This window comes from Salmo salar, chromosome ssa01 (genome assembly GCF_905237065.1).
Source record: "Salmo salar chromosome ssa01, Ssal_v3.1, whole genome shotgun sequence".
NCBI lineage: Eukaryota > Metazoa > Chordata > Actinopteri > Salmoniformes > Salmonidae > Salmo > Salmo salar.
In genome coordinates, this window is record NC_059442.1 from 60,158,496 (window position 1) to 60,177,004 (window position 18,509).

Sequence of the window (18,509 nt, forward strand, 5' to 3'; positions counted from 1 at the left end):
GCGACGCGGCGCCAGACTTACTCAACACACCTAGTCATCATTAACCCACTGCCAGCTAGCCAACCGTTACCGACTAGCAGCGCTGTAGATACTAATACTTTACAACGGAACGATTTGACTAGTGCAGTGTTACCTAGCTAGCTACTTAGTTGTCTTTGTCATAGCTTGATAATTGTTAGCTAGCCAGCCATCGAGGTTAGCTAGCCAGCTATTTCCGTCCCCGCGACGCCATTTTTCCTAACCCAGCCAACTATTACCGACGTGCAGCATTTTTGAAACTAAATACACTACAAGGAACGTCTTGATTAGTGTTATGTTAGCTAGCTAGCTACAAAGTTGCTTTGTATCATGACAAGGTGTAGTACTGAAACTACCGAGGTTACCTAGCCAGCTACACGTTCAAAGTCAACAACGCAGCCACTGCTAGCTAGCCTACTCCACCAGCCAGCAGTACTGTATCATTTTAGTCAATAAGATTTTTGCAACGTAAGCTTAACTTCCTGAACATTCGAGACGTGTAGTCCACTTGTCATTCCAATCTCCTTTGCATTAGCGTAGCCTCTTCTGTAGCTTGTCTACTATGTGTCTGTCTATCCCTGTTCTCTCTCCTCTGCACAGGCCATACAAACGCTCCACACCGCGTGGCCGCTGCCACTCTAACCTGGTGGTCCCAGCGCGCACGACCCACGTGGAGTTCCAGGTCTCCGGCAGCCTCTGGAACTGCCGGTCTGCGGCCAACAAGGCTGAGTTCATCTCAGCCTATGCTACCCTCCAGTCCCTAGACTTCCTGGCGCTGACGGAAACATGGATTACCACAGATAACACTGCTACTCCTACTGCTCTCTCCTCGTCTGACTACGTGTTCTCGCATACCCCTAGAGCATCGAGCCAGCGGGGTGGTGGCACTGGAATCCTCATCTCTCCCAAGTGGACATTCTCTCTTTCTCCCCTGACCCATCTGTCTATCTCCTCATTTGAATTCCATGCTGTCACAGTTACCAGCCCTTTCAAGCTTAACATCCTTATCATTTATCGCCCTCCAGGTTCCTTTGGAGAGTTAATCAATGAGCTTGACGCCTTGATAAGTTCCTTTCCTGAGGATGGCTCACCTCTCACAGTTCTGGGTGACTTTAACCTCCCCACGTCTACCTTCGACTCATTCCTCTCTGCCTCCTTCTTTCCACTCCTCTCCTCTTTCGACCTCACCCTCTCACCTTCCCTCCCTACTCACAAGGCAGGCAATACGCTTGACCTCATCTTTACTAGATGCTGTTCTTCCACTAATCTCATTGCAACTCCCCTCCAAGTCTCCGACCACTACCTTGTATCCTTTTCCCTCTCGCTCTCATCCAACACTTCTCACTCTGCCCCTACTCGGATGGTATTGCGCCATCCCAACCTTCGCTCTCTCTCTCCCACTACTCTCTCCTCTTCCATCCTATCATCTCTTCCCTCTGCTCAAACCTTCTCCAACCTATCTCCTGATTCTGCCTCCTCAACCCTCCTCTCCTCCCTCTCTGCATCCTTTGATTTCCTCTGTCCCCTATCCTCCAGGCCGGCTCGGTCCTCCCCTCCTGCTCCGTGGCTCGACGACTCACTGCGAGCTCACAGAACAGGGCTCCGGGCAGCCGAGCGGAAATGGAGGAAAACTCGCCTCCCTGCGGACCTGGCATCCTTTCACTCCCTCCTCTCTACATTTTCCTCTTCTGTCTCTGCTGCTAAAGCCACTTTCTACCACTCTAAACTCCAAGCATCTGCCTCTAACCCTAGGAAGCTATTTGCTACCTTCTCCTCCCTCCTGAATCCTCCCCCCCCTCCCCCCCCTCCCTCTCTGCGGATGACTTCGTCAACCATTTTGAAAAGAAGGTTGACGACATCCGATCCTCGTTTGCTAAGTCAAACGACACTGCTGGTCCTGCTCACACTGCCCTACCCTGTGCTTTGACCTCTTTCTCCCCTCTCTCTCCAGATGAAATCTCGCGTCTTGTGACGGCCGGCCGCCCAACAACCTGCCCACTTGAACCTATCCCCTCCTCTCTTCTCCAGACCATTTCCGGAGACCTTCTCACCTTGCTCATCAACTCATCCTTGACCGCTGGCTACGTCCCTTCCGTCTTCAAGAGAGCGAGAGTTGCACCCCTTCTGAAAAAACCTACACTCGATCCCTCCGATGTCAACAACTACAGACCAGTATCCCTTCTTTCCTTTCTCTCCAAAACTCTTGAACGCGCCGTCCTTGGCCAGCTCTCTTGCTATCTCTCTCAGAATGACCTTCTTGATCCTAATCAGTCAGGTTTCAAGACTGGGCATTCAACTGAGACTGCTCTTCTCTGTGTCACGGAGGCTCTCCGCACTGCTAAAGCTAACTCTCTCTCCTCTGCTCTCATCCTTCTAGACCTATCTGCTGCCTTTGATACCGTGAACCATCAGATCCTCCTCTCCACCCTCTCCGAGCTGGGCATCTCCGGCGCCGCCCACGCTTGGATTGCGTCCTACCTGACAGGTCGCTCCTACCAGGTGGCGTGGCGAGAATCTGTCTCCGCACCACGTGCTCTCACCACTGGTGTCCCCCAGGGCTCTGTTCTTGGCCCACTCCTATTCTCGCTATACACCAAGTCACTTGGCTCTGTCATATCCTCACATGGTCTCTCATATCATTGCTATGCAGATGACACACAATTAATCTTATCCTTTCCCCCTTCTGACAACCAGGTGGCGAATCGCATCTCTGCATGTCTGGCAGACATATCAGTGTGGATGACGGATCACCACCTCAAGCTGAACCTCGGCAAGACGGAGCTGCTCTTCCTCCCGGGGAAGGACTGCCCGTTCCATGATCTCGCCATCACGGTTGACAACTCCCTTGTGTCCTCCTCCCAGAGTGCTAAGAGCCTTGGCGTGACCCTGGACAACACCCTGTCGTTCTCCACCAACATCAAGGCGGTGACCCGATCCTGTAGGTTCATGCTCTACAACATTCGCAGAGTACGACCCTGCCTCACACAGGAAGCGGCGCAGGTCCTAATCCAGGCACTTGTCATCTCCCGTCTGGATTATTGCAACTCGCTGTTGGCTGGGCTCCCTGCCTGTGCCATTAAACCCCTACAACTCATCCAGAACGCCGCAGCCCGTCTGGTGTTCAACCTTCCCAAGTTCTCTCACGTCACCCCGCTCCTCCGCTCTCTCCACTGGCTTCCAGTCGAAGCTCGCATCCGCTACAAGACCATGGTGCTTGCCTACGGAGCTGTGAGGGGAACGGCACCTCAGTACCTTCAGGCTCTGATCAGGCCCTACACCCAAACAAGGGCACTCCGTTCATCCACCTCTGGCCTGCTCGCCTCCCTACCTCTGAGGAAGCACAGTTCCCGCTCAGCCCAGTCAAAACTGTTCGCTGCTCTGGCACCCCAATGGTGGAACAAGCTCCCTCACGACGCCAGGACAGCGGAGTCAATCACCACCTTCCGGAGACACCTGAAACCCCACCTCTTCAAGGAATACCTGGGATAGGATAAAGTAATCCTTCTAACCCCCCCCTTAAAAGATTTAGATGCACTATTGTAAAGTGGTTGTTCCACTGGATATTATAAGGTGAATGCACCAATTTGTAAGTCGCTCTGGATAAGAGCGTCTGCTAAATGACTTAAATGTAAATGTAAATGTTCTTAGATACGTTTGCTCTACATTTCAGTTTGTTTTATTTGCTGGGTAGTTCACGTGCAAATTCACCAGCGATTGAGGGCACACTGTATATGCCAATGACGTCTGTGTTATTAACTCAGCGTCACTGTACATGCCACGTACACTAACTCTCTCTTCCTCCAACTCCCAAACCCAGTTCACAGACTACCAAAGCTATGTGATGCACGGCTGTCTGGTGGACAACCCAACGCTGGAGCGCTCCATCGCCCTGTTCAACGGAGTGTCCCAGTGGGTTCAGCTCATGGTGCTCAGTAAGCTGACACCCCAACACCGTGCTGAGGTCATCACCAAATACATCAACGTGGCCCAGGTAGGAAGAGAGAGATGCTCTCTCTCTCTCTCTCTCTCTCTCTCTCTCTCTCTCTCTCTCTCTCTCTCTCTCTCTCTCTCTCTCTCTCTCTCTCTCTCAATTCAAAGGCTTTATTGGCATGGGAAACAAATGTTAACATTGCCAAAGCAAGTGAAGTAGATAATAAACAAAAGTGAAATAAAGAATAACAATGAACAGTAAACCTTACACTCGCAAAAGTTCCAAAAGAATAAAGACATTTCTAATGTCATGTGTCTATATACCATGTTGTAACGATTTGCAAATAGTTCTCTCTCTGTCTCTCTCGCTCTGACAGCTGGGGAGGTGCTGTTTCACACTTCTTCATTCTCTCCACTTACATCCAATATTCCATAACTCCTCACTATTTATAGTGTAAAACCCGCCCACTCTGACACAAGCAATTGTAAAGGAGGTGAGGGCAATTTATTGAGGCATAAATTCTCATTAACTGTACAGCACTAGCCTCCCGAGTGGTGCAGTGGTCTAAGGGGAATTATTGTCTGTATTTCTTAACAGACATTAAGCATCATGCATGCTATTAGGCCTCTCAATCTCATCAGAGACTAGGGGCTTCTCCCTACCATTATCATCTATCAGGATTTAGATAAAGTAATTCTTCACAAGACTAATGACAAGCACTCATGCTCATGTCTGCCTCCATTGTTTATGCAGGTCATCTGTCAGCTACAGTGAAATGACCTACCCTTTAAATGCAGAAGCGTGGCCATTGAACTCAAGAGGACTCATTAGTGTTTTTGTAAAGCTTCTCGCATTTTTTAAATAAGATGTTCAAGCACTTTCCCCTCATGCAATTGATTCCATAAGCACAGTGTAAAGAGATCAATTTATGTTGGTTTATATTTTAGCTACTTTTTTTATGAAGGTTATTTTAGGTGGCCTCACAAGTGGTTCAGCGGTCTAAGGCACTGCATTGCAGTGCTTGAGGCGTCACTACAGACCCGGGTGTGTTCCCAGGCTGTGTCACAACCGGCCGTGACCGGGAGTCCCATAGGGCGGCGCACAATTGGCCCAGCATCATCCGGGTTAGGGAAGGGTTTGGCTGGGGGGACTTTACTTTGCTCATCGTGCTCAAGCGACTCCTTGTGGTGGGCCGGGTGCCTGCAGGCTGACTTCGGTCGTCAGTAGGACAGTGTTTCCTCCGACACATTGGTGTGGCTGGGTTAAGTGGGCGGGTGTTAAGAAGCGCGGTTTGGCGGGTCATGTTTCGGAGGACACATGACTCGACCTTCACCTCTCCCGAGCCCGTTGGGAAGTTCCAGCGATGAGACAAGATCGTAATTGGATCGCAATTGGATACCACGAAATTAGGGGAGAAAAAGGGGGTAAATAAAATATATATTTTAGGTTTGTTTGTTGTTTATTGTCATTTTTCCTTGCACTATTTTCTCTTCCTCGTTATCTCTATTTCTCTCTATCTCTCCATTTATCTCTCTCACTCTACCTTCAATCTCTTCCACTTTGTTCCATGCCACTCCGTCCTTCAGAAACTCCTCCAACTGCAGAACTTTAATACGCTGATGGCCGTGGTTGGAGGTCTGAGCCACAGCTCAATCTCTCGTTTGAAGGAGACCCACTCTCATCTGACACCCGAGGTCAACAAGGTCAGCACGTACGCCTGCCTGTGCTCTGTCACAGCCTCACTAATATCATCTGATCGGGTTCTACATTTGAATTGACTTTAGATCATGTTCATAATCATTTAGCATCTGCTAAGGATCAGTTTAGGTCAATTCATCAACTGCCATGTAGTGATGGTTTCAGAAAGCACACCACGCAGAATTGGTATCGTCTTCATTTCCTGCCATTTGATATTACATTCAGTGTCGGGGAGTTGTGAACCACATGTCATTTAATTACATTTAGCGGAAGCTTGGTGGTAGTTGAACTAAATTAAAATCTTGGTAGTGTTTTCAGTAGTTCATTACTTTTTTGCCATGTGTTGTAGAGAATTATTGGAACTCCACCCCATTTTTTTAAAGGGTAGCTTTAATGTAGCTTAACTTCTTCCAGTGTGAAATAATTGGTAGCTTGATAAGCTATATCTTCAGAGTAGCTTCCCCGGCACTGCCCACTCTCTCTGTAGCTTTCCGGTGCGGTATCTAATATCGATCCTGTCCACTACTTCCTGCCATCCTACCCCTCCCATCAGATCTGGAATGAGATGACGGAGCTGGTCTCCTCCAATGGAAACTACTGTGCTTACCGCAAGGCCTTCACAGACTCCGAAGGCTTCAAGGTCCCCATCTTGGGAGTCCACCTGAAGGACCTGATCGCCGTGCACGTGGTCTTCCCCGACTGGGTGAACGACAACAAGGTGAACATCGTAAAGATGCAGCAGCTCTATCTCACCTTCAACGAGCTGGTGTCCCTTCAGAGTGCTGCAGCCCAGGTGGAACCCAACATGGACCTCATCTACCTGCTCACCGTGAGTGTCCCGGCCTAAAAGGTCAACAGGAAATGGACTTGTTAATTGTTCTGTCACCTTTTTCATTTCTGTGGGTCTCAAACCACATTTTGTAGGATCATAAAGAAGAGTAACATGATCATAAACGGCTTTGTTATTGCAGAAACACTAAGTCTATTTACATGTTTAATCTTAAGTGATTTCCCCAGCTCTCTCTAGACCTTTACTACACTGAAGATGAGATATATGAGCTATCCTTGCTAAGGGAACCACGGAACCCAAAGTCTTTGGTAAGTCTCCATGTTGGGGTCTATAGGCTGCATTGTTGGATCAATGGTTATTAGAAATATCCACTAAAATGTATAAAGAATATAAATAATATTGGATACCTGAGTGGTCCTATCTTCACTCCATCTTTTCCCACTCCACAGCCTACTTCTCCGACAACCCCCAACAAGCCAATGGCCCCTCTGGACTGGGCATCAGGTGTGACAACCAAACCTGACCCCAATGTGGTGAACAAGCACATCAGGAAGGTGGTGGATGTAAGTTGCTTCCACTACAGTAACACTGATCTGCATAAATAAAGTCCAGGAGGACATAGTTTAGCTGTGGTCTGAACTGAAACTCGAATTGACTGATGAAATTACATTGTAGTAGAAAACTAACTGAAAAAAACAACAACACTTAAACATGTTATTATCTAGAAAATGAGTTACCCATTCAGAAATATCTCATACATTACTTCAAGAATCAGTCGGTGGCTATTTCTGTCACAATACCAAATATTTGAGTAGGTATATGAACCATTTCCACGATGGTTCACATCAACTACTAAAATATGAATCACACAATTGCTGGTGCTTGTAAATCATTTGAACTCCTTTGTTTTTGTCTTATTCTGGGAAGTCTGTATTCAGGAATTACGACCATGACCATGATGGCTACATCTCTCAGGAGGACTTTGAGAGTATTGCTGCCAACTTTCCTTTCTTGGACTCTTTCTGTGTGTTGGACAAGGACCAGTGAGTGACCCTGTCTACCATTGAAATATGACAGCTTCAGAAGTGTTGCAGCTAAGTCACCTCATCCTCCTCTTCTATCTCCCTCTTTCTGTCACCAACAAACACTCTCTCACATCGCCTCTTTCTCACTCATACACACACAGGCACCGAGCACGCACGCACGCACGCACACACACCCAACCCACACAAGCACGCACGCACCCACCCACACACTCAAGTTCCACACATGCAACCACATTTTGACATTTCCACACTTAACCCATCTCCTCATACATCTCACCTTGTTTGCCTTTCACATATGCACCCCATATCTCTCTCCCTCTCTCTTATACACAAACACAGTAATGTGATTCTTGTGCCTAATATTTGCCTTTAAAGCAGTTACGAGCATGCAAGATGCAATAAGACTGCAGCTGTGGCTGTTCTAAAAACCCTGTGATTTCACAGCAAGATAACTGGCCATCACCCATTTCTCACCACACAAACCTACAGTATGAATGAGGTCATTGGTATTGTCAAACCTCCTATCGTAAATCTGCAGGCAAACACTCTGAAGTCACAACAGAGTTACGTCTGCAGCTGGAGCTGCCACAAACCACCTGGGTGTCTGATCTAGAGCATTTTTCTAGGTCTCTCCATGTCTGGATAAAACAGAAATAAGGGTTGGGATTTACTGTAATGTTTGCAGAAAAAGAGCTGTCATTCTCTCCATCGTATTATTCTCTTATCTGTATTCTTTGTCTTTCTCCCCCCCCCCCCACTCCAGAGATGGCCTGATTAGTAAGGATGAGATGATGGCTTACTTCCTGCGGGCCAACCCCTTGCTCCAGTGTCAAATGGGCCCTGGTTTTATCCACAACTTTACGGAGATGACGTATCTGAAGCCTACCTTCTGCGAGCACTGTGCTGGATTTGTATGTATACTGTGCACGTTGTGAGAAACATGTACTGTTTATGCTCAGAGACACAGCGCAGTTTTGGTTGGAAGAAAAGTATAGGCTTTCTGGTAGTTTCTGTTAGAAACTCTGCTATATATTGCCGTCAACTTAGTGGAAGCCCTCAGCCAGCTACCAAATGATACAGTGCTGAGAGAAGATGTCCATCTTTATTCCTTGAAGTTGATACCCCATGGCTCTCATTTACAATAATGTGTGGCTCGGTTAGTAAAAGCACGGCACTAGCAACACCAGAGTAGTGGTTTCGATTTCCCCTGGGGTCACAAAAAAATATATATAAAAAAAAATAACAAAAATTGGGAACTCACTTGTCACTTTGGATAAAAGACCAGCTACTTAAATGGCATACATCACAGTAGTACAGTAAATGTATTGGCCAATGCAGTTTTAGGAAAGCAGTGTGAAACCCCACCATCAAAAATACCTGTAATGAACACGATGGGAGACAGAGAGCTGGTTTCAAGCGCAGGGCGCAGCAGGTGTTTATTGTACAGGACCACAGAAAGCAGGAAGCTGGGTCCAGGGGCAGGCAGAAGGTCATACACAGGGGGTCCAACAAGGCAACAGTACAGGCAAGGAAAAGGCTAGTAACGTCATCCAGGAGATCAGGCAATAGGTTGATAACAGGACATCCGATAGGCAAAAGGCGTATATATTTTGTAAAACATACTGTGAAGTCATAATAGGACATTACAGTATATATCAAACTTTATATGTATGTTTATACTTTACAAACATACATTTTCACTATGTAGTTCTCAATCTATAGTAGATAAACCAGTAGGTTTAACAAATGGTTAAGTGATTATCAATGGCCTCCCGGGTGGCGCAGTGGTCTAAAGCACTGCATCGCAGTGCTAGCTGTGCCACTAGAGATTCTGGGTTTGAGCCCAGGCTCTGTCACAGCTGGCCGTGACCGGGAGGCCCATGGGGCGGCTGGGTTAGGGAGGGTTTGGCCGGCAGGGATATCCTTGTCTCATCGCGCACTAGCGACTTCTGTGGCGGGCCGGGCGCAGTGCACGCTGACCAGGTCGCTAGGTGTACGGTGTTTCCTCCGACACATTGGTGCGGCTGGCTTCCGGGTTGGATGTGCGTTGTGTCAAGAAGCAGTGCGGCTTGGTTGGGTTGTGTTTTGGAGGACGCATGGCTCTTGACCTTTGCCTCTCCTGAGTCTGTACGGGAGTTGCAGCGATGAGACAAGACAGGAACTACTACCAATTGGATACCATGAAATTGGGGAGAAAAGGGGGGTAAAATAAAAACAGTGATTATCAATTAAAAGCATTTGGATTAAGTAATAGTAAAATGTGTTTAAGAAATTAGAAGAAAATCATATCAAAGGTAATGTGAGCATTGCCTTGTGAAAGGCAATTACTTTAGATTAATCACTGATTAAGTTTGGTGAAAAAGTGACTGATTTTGTCTGTTATACTTAGTCAATTGAAAATGTGCTTAGAGTTTTGAAACAACTGCTTTTTTAATGGTCTGTTTTGAATTTTGGTCACATTTTACTTGGAAAGTCCGGATTTCCCATCTGTATAAAGGCTTGCGAAAGTATTCACCCCCTTGGCATTTTTCCTATTTTGTTGCCTTATAACCTGGAATTTTTGGATTTTTGGGGGGTTGGTATCATTTGATTTACACCACATCCTACCACTCTGAACATGCAAAATATTTTTCTTGTGAAACAAACAAGAAATAAGACAAAAAACTGAACTTGAGTGTGCATAACTATTCCCCCCCCCAAAGTCAATACTTTGTAGAGCCACCTTTTGCAGCAATTACAGCTGCAAGTCTTTTGGGGTATGTCTCTATAAGCTTGGCACATCTAGCCACTGGATTTTTGCCCATTCTTCAAGTTCAAGGGTTCTGCTGGTGTACAGCAATCTTTAAGTCATACCACAGATCCTCAATTGGATTGAGGTCTGGGCTTTGACTAGGCCATTCCAAGACATTTAAATGTCCCCCTTAAACCACTCGAGTGTTTATTTAGCAATATGTTTAGGGTCATTGTCCTGCTGGAAGGTGAATCTCCATCCCAGTCTCAAATCTCTGGAAGACTGGAACAGGTTTCCATCAAGAATTTCCCTGTATTTAATGCCATCCATCATTCCTTCAATTCTGACCAGTTTCCCAGTCCCTGACGATGAAAAACATCCCCACAGCATGATGCTGCCACCACCATGCTTCACTGTGGGGATGGTGTTCTCAGGGTGATGAGAGGTGTTGGGTTTGCGCCAGACATAGCGTTTTCCTTGATGGCCAAAAAGCTCAATTTTAGTCTCATCTGACCAGAGTACCTCCTTCCATATGTTTGTGGAGTCTCCCACATGCCTTTTGGCGAACACCAAACGTGTTTGCTTATTTTTTTCTTTAAGCAATGGCTTTTTTCTGGCCACTCTTCCATAAAGCCCAGCTCTGTGCAGTGTACGACTTAAAGTGGTCCTATGGACAGATACTCCAATCTCCGCTGTGGAGCTTTGCAGCTCCTTCAGGGTTCTCTTTGGTGTCTTTGTTGCCTCTCTGATTAATGCCCTCCTTGCCTGGTCGGTGAGTTTTAGTGGGCAGCCCTCTCTTGGCAGGTTTACTGAGGTGCCATATTCTTTCCATTTTTTAATAATGGATTTAATGGTGCTCTGTGGGATGTTCAAAGTTTCTGGTATTTTTTTAACCCCAACCCTGATCTGTACTTCTCCACAACTTTGTCCCTGACCTGTTTGGAGAGCTCCTTGGTCTTCATGGTGCCGCTTGCTTGGTGGTGCCCCTTGCTTAGTGGTGTTGCAGACTCTGGGTCCTTTAAGAACATAACATGTGTGTATATATACTCAGATCATGTGCCACTTAGATTGCACACAGGTGGATTCTATTTAACTAATTATGTGACTTCTGAAGGTAATTGGTTGCACCAGATCTTATTTAGGGGCTTCATAGCAAAGGGGTTAATACATATGCACGCATCACTTTTTCATCTTTTCCATTTCACTTCACCAATTTGGACTATTTTGTGTATGTCCATTACATGAAATCCAAATAAAAATCCATTTAAATTGCAGGTTGTAATGCAACAAAATAGGAAAAACGCCAAGGGGGATGAATACTTTGCAAGGCACTGTAGATGCTCTACAAATGCCCATACTATCTGTTGATAAGTAACTGCAGGCTATGGTGTTGGTTAGGTTTAGAATAATGGTTAAGGTTAGAGTTAGGGTTACTAGATAGTTGAAATGTTATTAACAGTCTGTAGAGAATCTATAGCTGGACTATCCAAATAAAGTGTTACTGAATTTTATGCTAAGAGTTGTGAAAGTATACTTCATATTTGTGCAAAATGCACCAAAGCGATTGTAAAAAAAAAACGGTATTACACAATGGTTTACACTGACCCCTCTGACCATATTTGCAGCATGAATATGATTCCACATTACAAATCCTAACATTCCTTTGTATTTTTCCACCTCCCTCCAATTCCTGCCCCTCTGGACATGTTGCTCTTAGCTCTGGGGAATAATCAAACAGGGATACAAGTGCAAAGGTAGGCTCTATGGACTGTAATGTTCACATGTGTATAGAACTACATATTTAAGACATTTGGCATTTCTCAATACATGCACTGTGAGGGCTTTGGCGTGACGGTACTGTTATGTGTTCTGTTTCAGATTGTGGCGTGAACTGCCATAAGCAGTGCAGGGAGCTGTTGGTACTGGCCTGTAGGAAGCTGCCGCATTCCACCTCTTTGCGAAGAGTCTCCCCTGGAGGCCTGACCCACAGCTCTCTACCCAGCAGCCCCACCATGCCCACCTTCAAGGGTACAGCAGCACTTCAGTGATACACCAACAGCGTTTCAACTAACACGGTCTTGGTCAGTGTATTTCATTCCTGTCATACTGTCCTCCATGCAGATGAGGACGAGATGTTTGAGTTCCCCTCGGTGACACCTGGAGGTTCTGACCTGGAGCATAAGTCCATCACCCTGATGACGGGCTCGGCCCAGCGGATCTCTGTGGGTTTACAGCGGGCCACTACCAGCCAGGCCACGCAGACGGAGCACCTGTGGCCAGAGCACACCTGGGGGGCTGGGGACGGGGGCTCCCACACCTTCCCCAAGATGAAGTATCGACCACACCGGCAGGCCTCCAAGAGCAAAGGCTTTGCACGCTGGGAGAACGAGGCCCAGGAGGAGCCCAGGGGTCGGCGGGAATCCCAGAAGCAGACGGACAGACCTGCAGAGGTGGTGCAGAACGGGATCATACCACACAGAGAGAAGGTAATTGCTGCTGAGGTGTGTGTGTATGTGTGTGTGTTGAGTGTGTAGATGGATCAGGGGATCTCTGTATATTGGTCTGTGTGTTGGAAAGTGTGAGTACCTGTGTGAGTACGTGTGTGTGTGTGTGTGTGTGTGTGTGTGTGTGTGTGTGTGTGTGTGTGTGTGTGTGTGTGTGTGTGTGTGTGTGTGTGTGTGTGTGTGTGTGTGCGTGTGTGTGGCGTGTGTGTGTGTGTGTGTGTGTGTGTGTATTGTTTTGTGTCTTTAGGGAAGGTTAAGGTTATTTTAATTATCTGTGACACAACATATGTCACATTGAGTCTCCCATTATCATTCATTCTCCTCCAAGTGGTTATTATCCACATTCTGTTTGTTCATGTTGATCCTATCTCATGGATGTTTGAAGACTGTCTTTTTCTTTCTAATAAAAGCCCAATTACAGCCTTACAGTTATTATTGTGTTATACATGTTTTCTTATCAAGCCCCAAATGGATAACCTGGCCGGGTCAGATTCAGGGATGGAGAATAACACAGTGAATGATTAATCTATTTTACCTATGGCCTCACAACCTGATAATATTTTGTTATTAAAGCCTCATTTATTTCCCTCCCCTTGGAAACAAGGGATTCAGTTACAGGGCACAGAGGGGCATTTTCTCTTTCATTCATTGGGAGTATCTAGATCAGGGATCATCAACTCAATTCAGCCATTGGCCAATTTTTTATTAAACGGATGGTCGGGGGGTCGGATCATAATAAAACAAATAATTTGTAGACTGCAAATTGACCGCAAGAAGCCTAAACAGATATAATATTTGACTAAAACATAATCATTTCAATCCTTGATTACATTTGGGGACATTGCCCTGCGAAGGGTGCTGTCTTTCGGATGACACGTTAAAACGGGTGTCCTGACTCTGTGGTCATTCAAAATCCCATGGCACTTATTGTATGAGTAGGGGTGTTCCAGTGTTGTAGTGGTGAAACAGTGACATCCACTCTGAATTACCTATAAATGATAAATCCCATATTGGTCTTTCACAGTCAGGCCAACCCAAGCTGTACTGTGCAGTAGGCCTACTATTGAAACTGAGTCTGAAGTTCACAGGTTTCAGATTTTCCCACATTTTCCAGGTTTTCGTTCTCAAAGTCACACTATTTTAAACAGAAAAACATCAAAATGATATGTTCTAAGCCCATAACAATGGTTAATCCACATTAGGAGACCACTTGTGAGTTACTGGATAAACTATGACATTTAGATTTTTGAGAGTAATTACCCTTTAATTCAAGTGTGCAGGCACCTAGCACTATTGTTTGATTAGCAGTGTAGCACACGAGATGGAGTTCGCAAAATAAATGGCCACTGGATTAATGCAAATAATCATCATGATATCATTCTGACAACAAGGCATGGGCTACTTTGTAGCTAGTTAACATTTAGAGGTTTTTGGGAAAGCCTTTCCATCTACCAGAAGACGGTTTGGTCTATCGTTTTACTTCATATTATGAGGCATGTCTTACCTTGCTTCGAAGTAGCCTATAGCCAAAGTCCCACCATAGAAAGATTGCCTCCACATTTCTAACGGATAATTCAATCTCTGTCCATGAAACAGCATGCATGTGGGGTGCGTATTTTAGAACTGTGTTTTCCGCAAATTGCATTTTGGAACATTCACGTATAGGCCTACTACCGTGTGTACATTGCTGCACCTAAAATGTGAAGAAATAATAGTATGATCAACATTTGAAGCTAAACATTCCGATCTGTTCTATCAGCCCTATTTATTGATACGGCCCATACCTCCACTACACTACTGTGATACGCATTGTGGGGATTAAGAAGTGAGTATATGCAATGCCCACTGAAAAAGAAGTGGGTATACCTGCGTATACCCTCCACTAGACCACTGGGGTGTTCACCCTGGTTTCATGGATAAATTCCCAACCTAGCTACATTCCATCATGGCCACCTAATCATCCCCTTCATTCCGAGTTGGCATAAATCACCTCTCCACCTGATAGCTGAGGTGGAATTAGCGTTCTGGCACAAAAATGGTTGCCGTGCATCACTGAGATGGGTGCTACACATTGATGGTGGATGATGTGAGTTTCCCCCTACTATGTATAGCACTTTGAGTACCTCAGTTGGTAGAAAAGCGCTACACAGGCCTAAATCCAATCAATTATTATTTATTATTATTTGTATAAGATCACATATGTCTCTCTATTATGCCTGGAATATTCGGGCACAAATTACCAAAATTAAAATCACTTGAAGTTGATTTCCTGTTGTTTTAAAGTCTTTTATGTCCAACAATGAATTTTTTTTTAAAGATGGTGGCTTGTGTCAAAAAGTTGATTTTCATCAGTTTACAGAGGTTAAATAAAGACCTGATATTTTGGCTCAAAACAGGGCGTTGAATATTTTATCGAGACAAATCATGCTGTTATAACCTGAGGCACTAATAGTATTATTAGGTCAAGAATATTTGGATATACATGAAAGGATGGAAGGTGACTTGCGAACATGCTGGCTCCTCTATTTTTAGACATTCAATCAAACATATTTGCAAGTGGTTTCCATCCTAAGAGCCTCAGTAAAACTCACTACCAAATATCCCATTATGAGATACTGTATTTAGTATTTATTATTATCCCCATTATACTCTTCCTGGGGTCCAAATATGGTTAAAACAACTACATCAAAACACAACCGTCTACATCGTAAATAAAAGAAAACATCAAAAGACATTACATTATTACTCAATTATTACAAACATTCAATATAAAATCCACAATACCATAACATTACTGTGTGTGTGTATGTGTAGAGTTAGGACTGTTACGATGACCGTATTACAGCCACAATGGCCACACACTCAGCCCAAGGGCACAACCGCCACTGGCCGCAAAAGGCATGGCTTTTTTTAGGGGGCATTACGGCCACACAAAGGGGATGCCGCCGGGAAATTTGAGGCATTATCAAGTGTTTCTCAATTTGTGAATGAGAGACTGATGAAGTGCAGTGTAGCCTGCGCTAAAAACAAAGAGGAGGTCATGCCTTTCAAACAACTTTTTTCAAATCATCATTAGAGTCCCATCATGCAGTGTTAGACGGTATTAAAAATCAAAACATATAGCCAAACGTTTGAAAACAAACTGAAGTTGCATAAATAACTCTAAATTAAGCACATGGTAGGACCTATTTCTTTGTTAACCGCTCAAATCATTTGAGGAAAATATCCTTTCTATTTTATTCAGCTATGTTCAATTGTACTCTTAATAATATAAAATAATTCCACGGAATTCTAAACAAATCTTGTCTGCTAAATGAACTAGTGTAGCCCACAGCCATATGGCCTAGCCAGATCAGGACCTGCTAAATGAACTAGTGTAGCCCACAGCCATATGGCCTAGCCAGATCAGGACCTGCTAAATGAACTAGTGTAGCCCACAGCCATATGGCCTAGCCAGATCAGGACCTGCTAAATGAACTAGTGTAGCCCACAGCCATATGGCCTAGCCAGATCAGGACCTAACATAAGGACAACTCAGAGTATGCTATTCTGAAAATGGACTACATTTTCTTCATATCATGTTTCTTTAGACCTGTCTAAAACAAATAATGGATTTATTGTGTGGTGTAGGCTAAATTACATAGATTTATTAGACTTGCGTGGAAGCCAGGAGATGCTAAATGTGTTTATGTTAATTAACGGTGAGTTACTGTGGGACTGCCAGTTATTAGCACGACAATCAGCGGCTGACAAAATGTCATGACCACCACAGCCCTGTGTGTGTGTGTGTGTGTGTGTGTGTGTGTGTGTGTGTGTGTGTGTGTGTGTGTGTGTGTGTGTGTGTGTGTGTGTGTGTGTGTGTGTGTGTGTGTGTGTGTGTCTCTTCACAGTCCGCAATGTGCTGTGAGGTGCTTTCAACACGTCAATACCTCTGATAAAGAAGTAGTGGTGCAGTCAATCTGATCTGTACTTTGAGCCAGGAGAGATTGACATGCATATTATTGATATTAGCCCTCCATGTACATTTAAGTGCCAGCCGTGCTGCTCTGTTCTGGGCCAACTGTAATTTGCCTATGTGCTTCCTTTTGGCATCTGACCATATAACTGGGCAGTAGTCCAGGTGTGATAAAACTAGGGCCAGTAGGACTTGTTTTGTTGATAGCGATGTCAAGAAAGCAGAGCAGAGCAGCGCTTTATCACAGACAGACCTCTCCCCATTTTAGCTACCGTTGCGTTAATATGTTTTGACCATGTCAGTTTACAATCTTGGGTTACACCAAGGTTTAGGGTTTAGTGAATGATTTGTCCCAAATTCAATGCTTTTAGTTTTTGATACAGTGAGGGAAAAATGTATTTGATCCGAAGCTGATTTTGTACGTTTGCCCACTGACAAAGAAATGATCAGTCTATAAATTTAATGGTAGGTTTATTTGAACAGTGAGAGACAGAATAACAACAAAAAAATCCTGAAAAATGCATGTAAAAAATGTTATAAAATGATTTGCATTTTAATGAGGGAAATAAGTATTTGACCCCCTCTGCAAAACATGACTTAGTACTTGGTGGCAAAACCCTTGTTGGCAATCACAGAGGTCAGACGTTTCTTGTAGTTGGCCACCAGGTTTGCACACATCTCAGGAGGGATTTTGTCCCACTCCTCTTTGCAGATCTTCTCCAAGTCATTAAGGTTTCAAGGCTGACGTTTGGCAACTCGAACCTTCAGCTCCCTCCACAGATTTTCTATGGGATTAAGGTCTGGAGACTGGCTAGGCCACTCCAGGACCTTAATGTGCTTCTTCTTGAGCCACTCCTTTGTTGCCTTGGCCGTGTGTTTTGGGTCATTGTCATGCTGGAATACCCATCCACGACCCATTTTCAATGCCCTGGCTGAGGGAAGGAGGTTCTCACCCAAGATTTGACGGTACATGACCCCGTCCATCGTCCCTTTGATGCGGTGAAGTTGTCATGTCTCCTTAGCAGAAAAACACCCACAAAGCATAATGTTTCCACCTCCATGTTTGACGGTGGGGATGGTGTTCTTGGGGTCATAGGCAGCATTCCTCCTCCTCCAAAGAGCTCCATTTTGGTCTCATCTGACCACAACACTTTCACCCAGTTGTCCTCTGAATCATTCAGATGTTCATTGGCAAACTTCAGACGGGCATGTATATGTGCTTTCTTGAGCAGGGGGACCTTGCGGGCGCTGCAGGATTTCAGTCCTTCACGGCGTAGTGCGTTACCAATTGTTTTCTTGGTGACTATGGTCCCAGCTGCCTTGAGATCATTGACAAGATCCTCCCGTGTAGTTCTGGGCTGATTCCTCATCGTTCTCATGATCATTGCAACTCCATGAGGTGAGATCTTGCATGGAGCCCCAGGCCGAGGGAGATTGACAGTTCTTTTGTGTTTCTTCCATTTGCGAATAAACGCACCAACTGTTGTCACCTTCTCACCAAGCTGCTTGGCGATGGTCTTGTAGCCCATTCCAGCCTTTTGTAGGTCTACAATCTTGTCCCTGACATCCTTGGAGAGCTCTTTGGTCTTGGCCATGGTGGAGAGTTTGGAATCTGATTGATTGCTTCTGTGGACAGGTATCTTTTATACAGGTAACAAACTGAGATTAGGAGCACTCCCTTGTGCTCCTAATCTCAGCTCGTTACCTGTATAAAAGACACCTGGGAGCCAGAAATCTTTCTGATTGAGAGGGGGTCAAATACTTATTTCCCTCATTAAAATGCAAATCAATTAATAACATTTTTGACATGCGTTTTTCAGGATTTTTTTGTTGTTA

At 45.1% G+C, this 18,509-nt stretch overlaps 1 protein-coding gene across 1 annotated transcript in view; it reads left to right on the forward strand.

Annotated features, from left to right (window-relative positions):
- LOC106606711 (ras guanyl-releasing protein 3) overlaps positions 1–18,509 on the forward strand; it is a 57,898-nt gene that overhangs the window by 34,598 nt on the left and 4,791 nt on the right. Inside the window, exons 7-16 of the mRNA XM_014203070.2 lie at positions 3,836–4,009; positions 5,536–5,652; positions 6,201–6,476; positions 6,665–6,745; positions 6,887–7,000; positions 7,365–7,480; positions 8,247–8,394; positions 11,932–11,968; positions 12,093–12,242; positions 12,336–12,700. Coding sequence (XP_014058545.2) covers positions 3,836–4,009; positions 5,536–5,652; positions 6,201–6,476; positions 6,665–6,745; positions 6,887–7,000; positions 7,365–7,480; positions 8,247–8,394; positions 11,932–11,968; positions 12,093–12,242; positions 12,336–12,700 — 1,578 coding nt within the window. The remainder of the gene's footprint in view (positions 1–3,835; positions 4,010–5,535; positions 5,653–6,200; positions 6,477–6,664; positions 6,746–6,886; positions 7,001–7,364; positions 7,481–8,246; positions 8,395–11,931; positions 11,969–12,092; positions 12,243–12,335; positions 12,701–18,509) is intronic.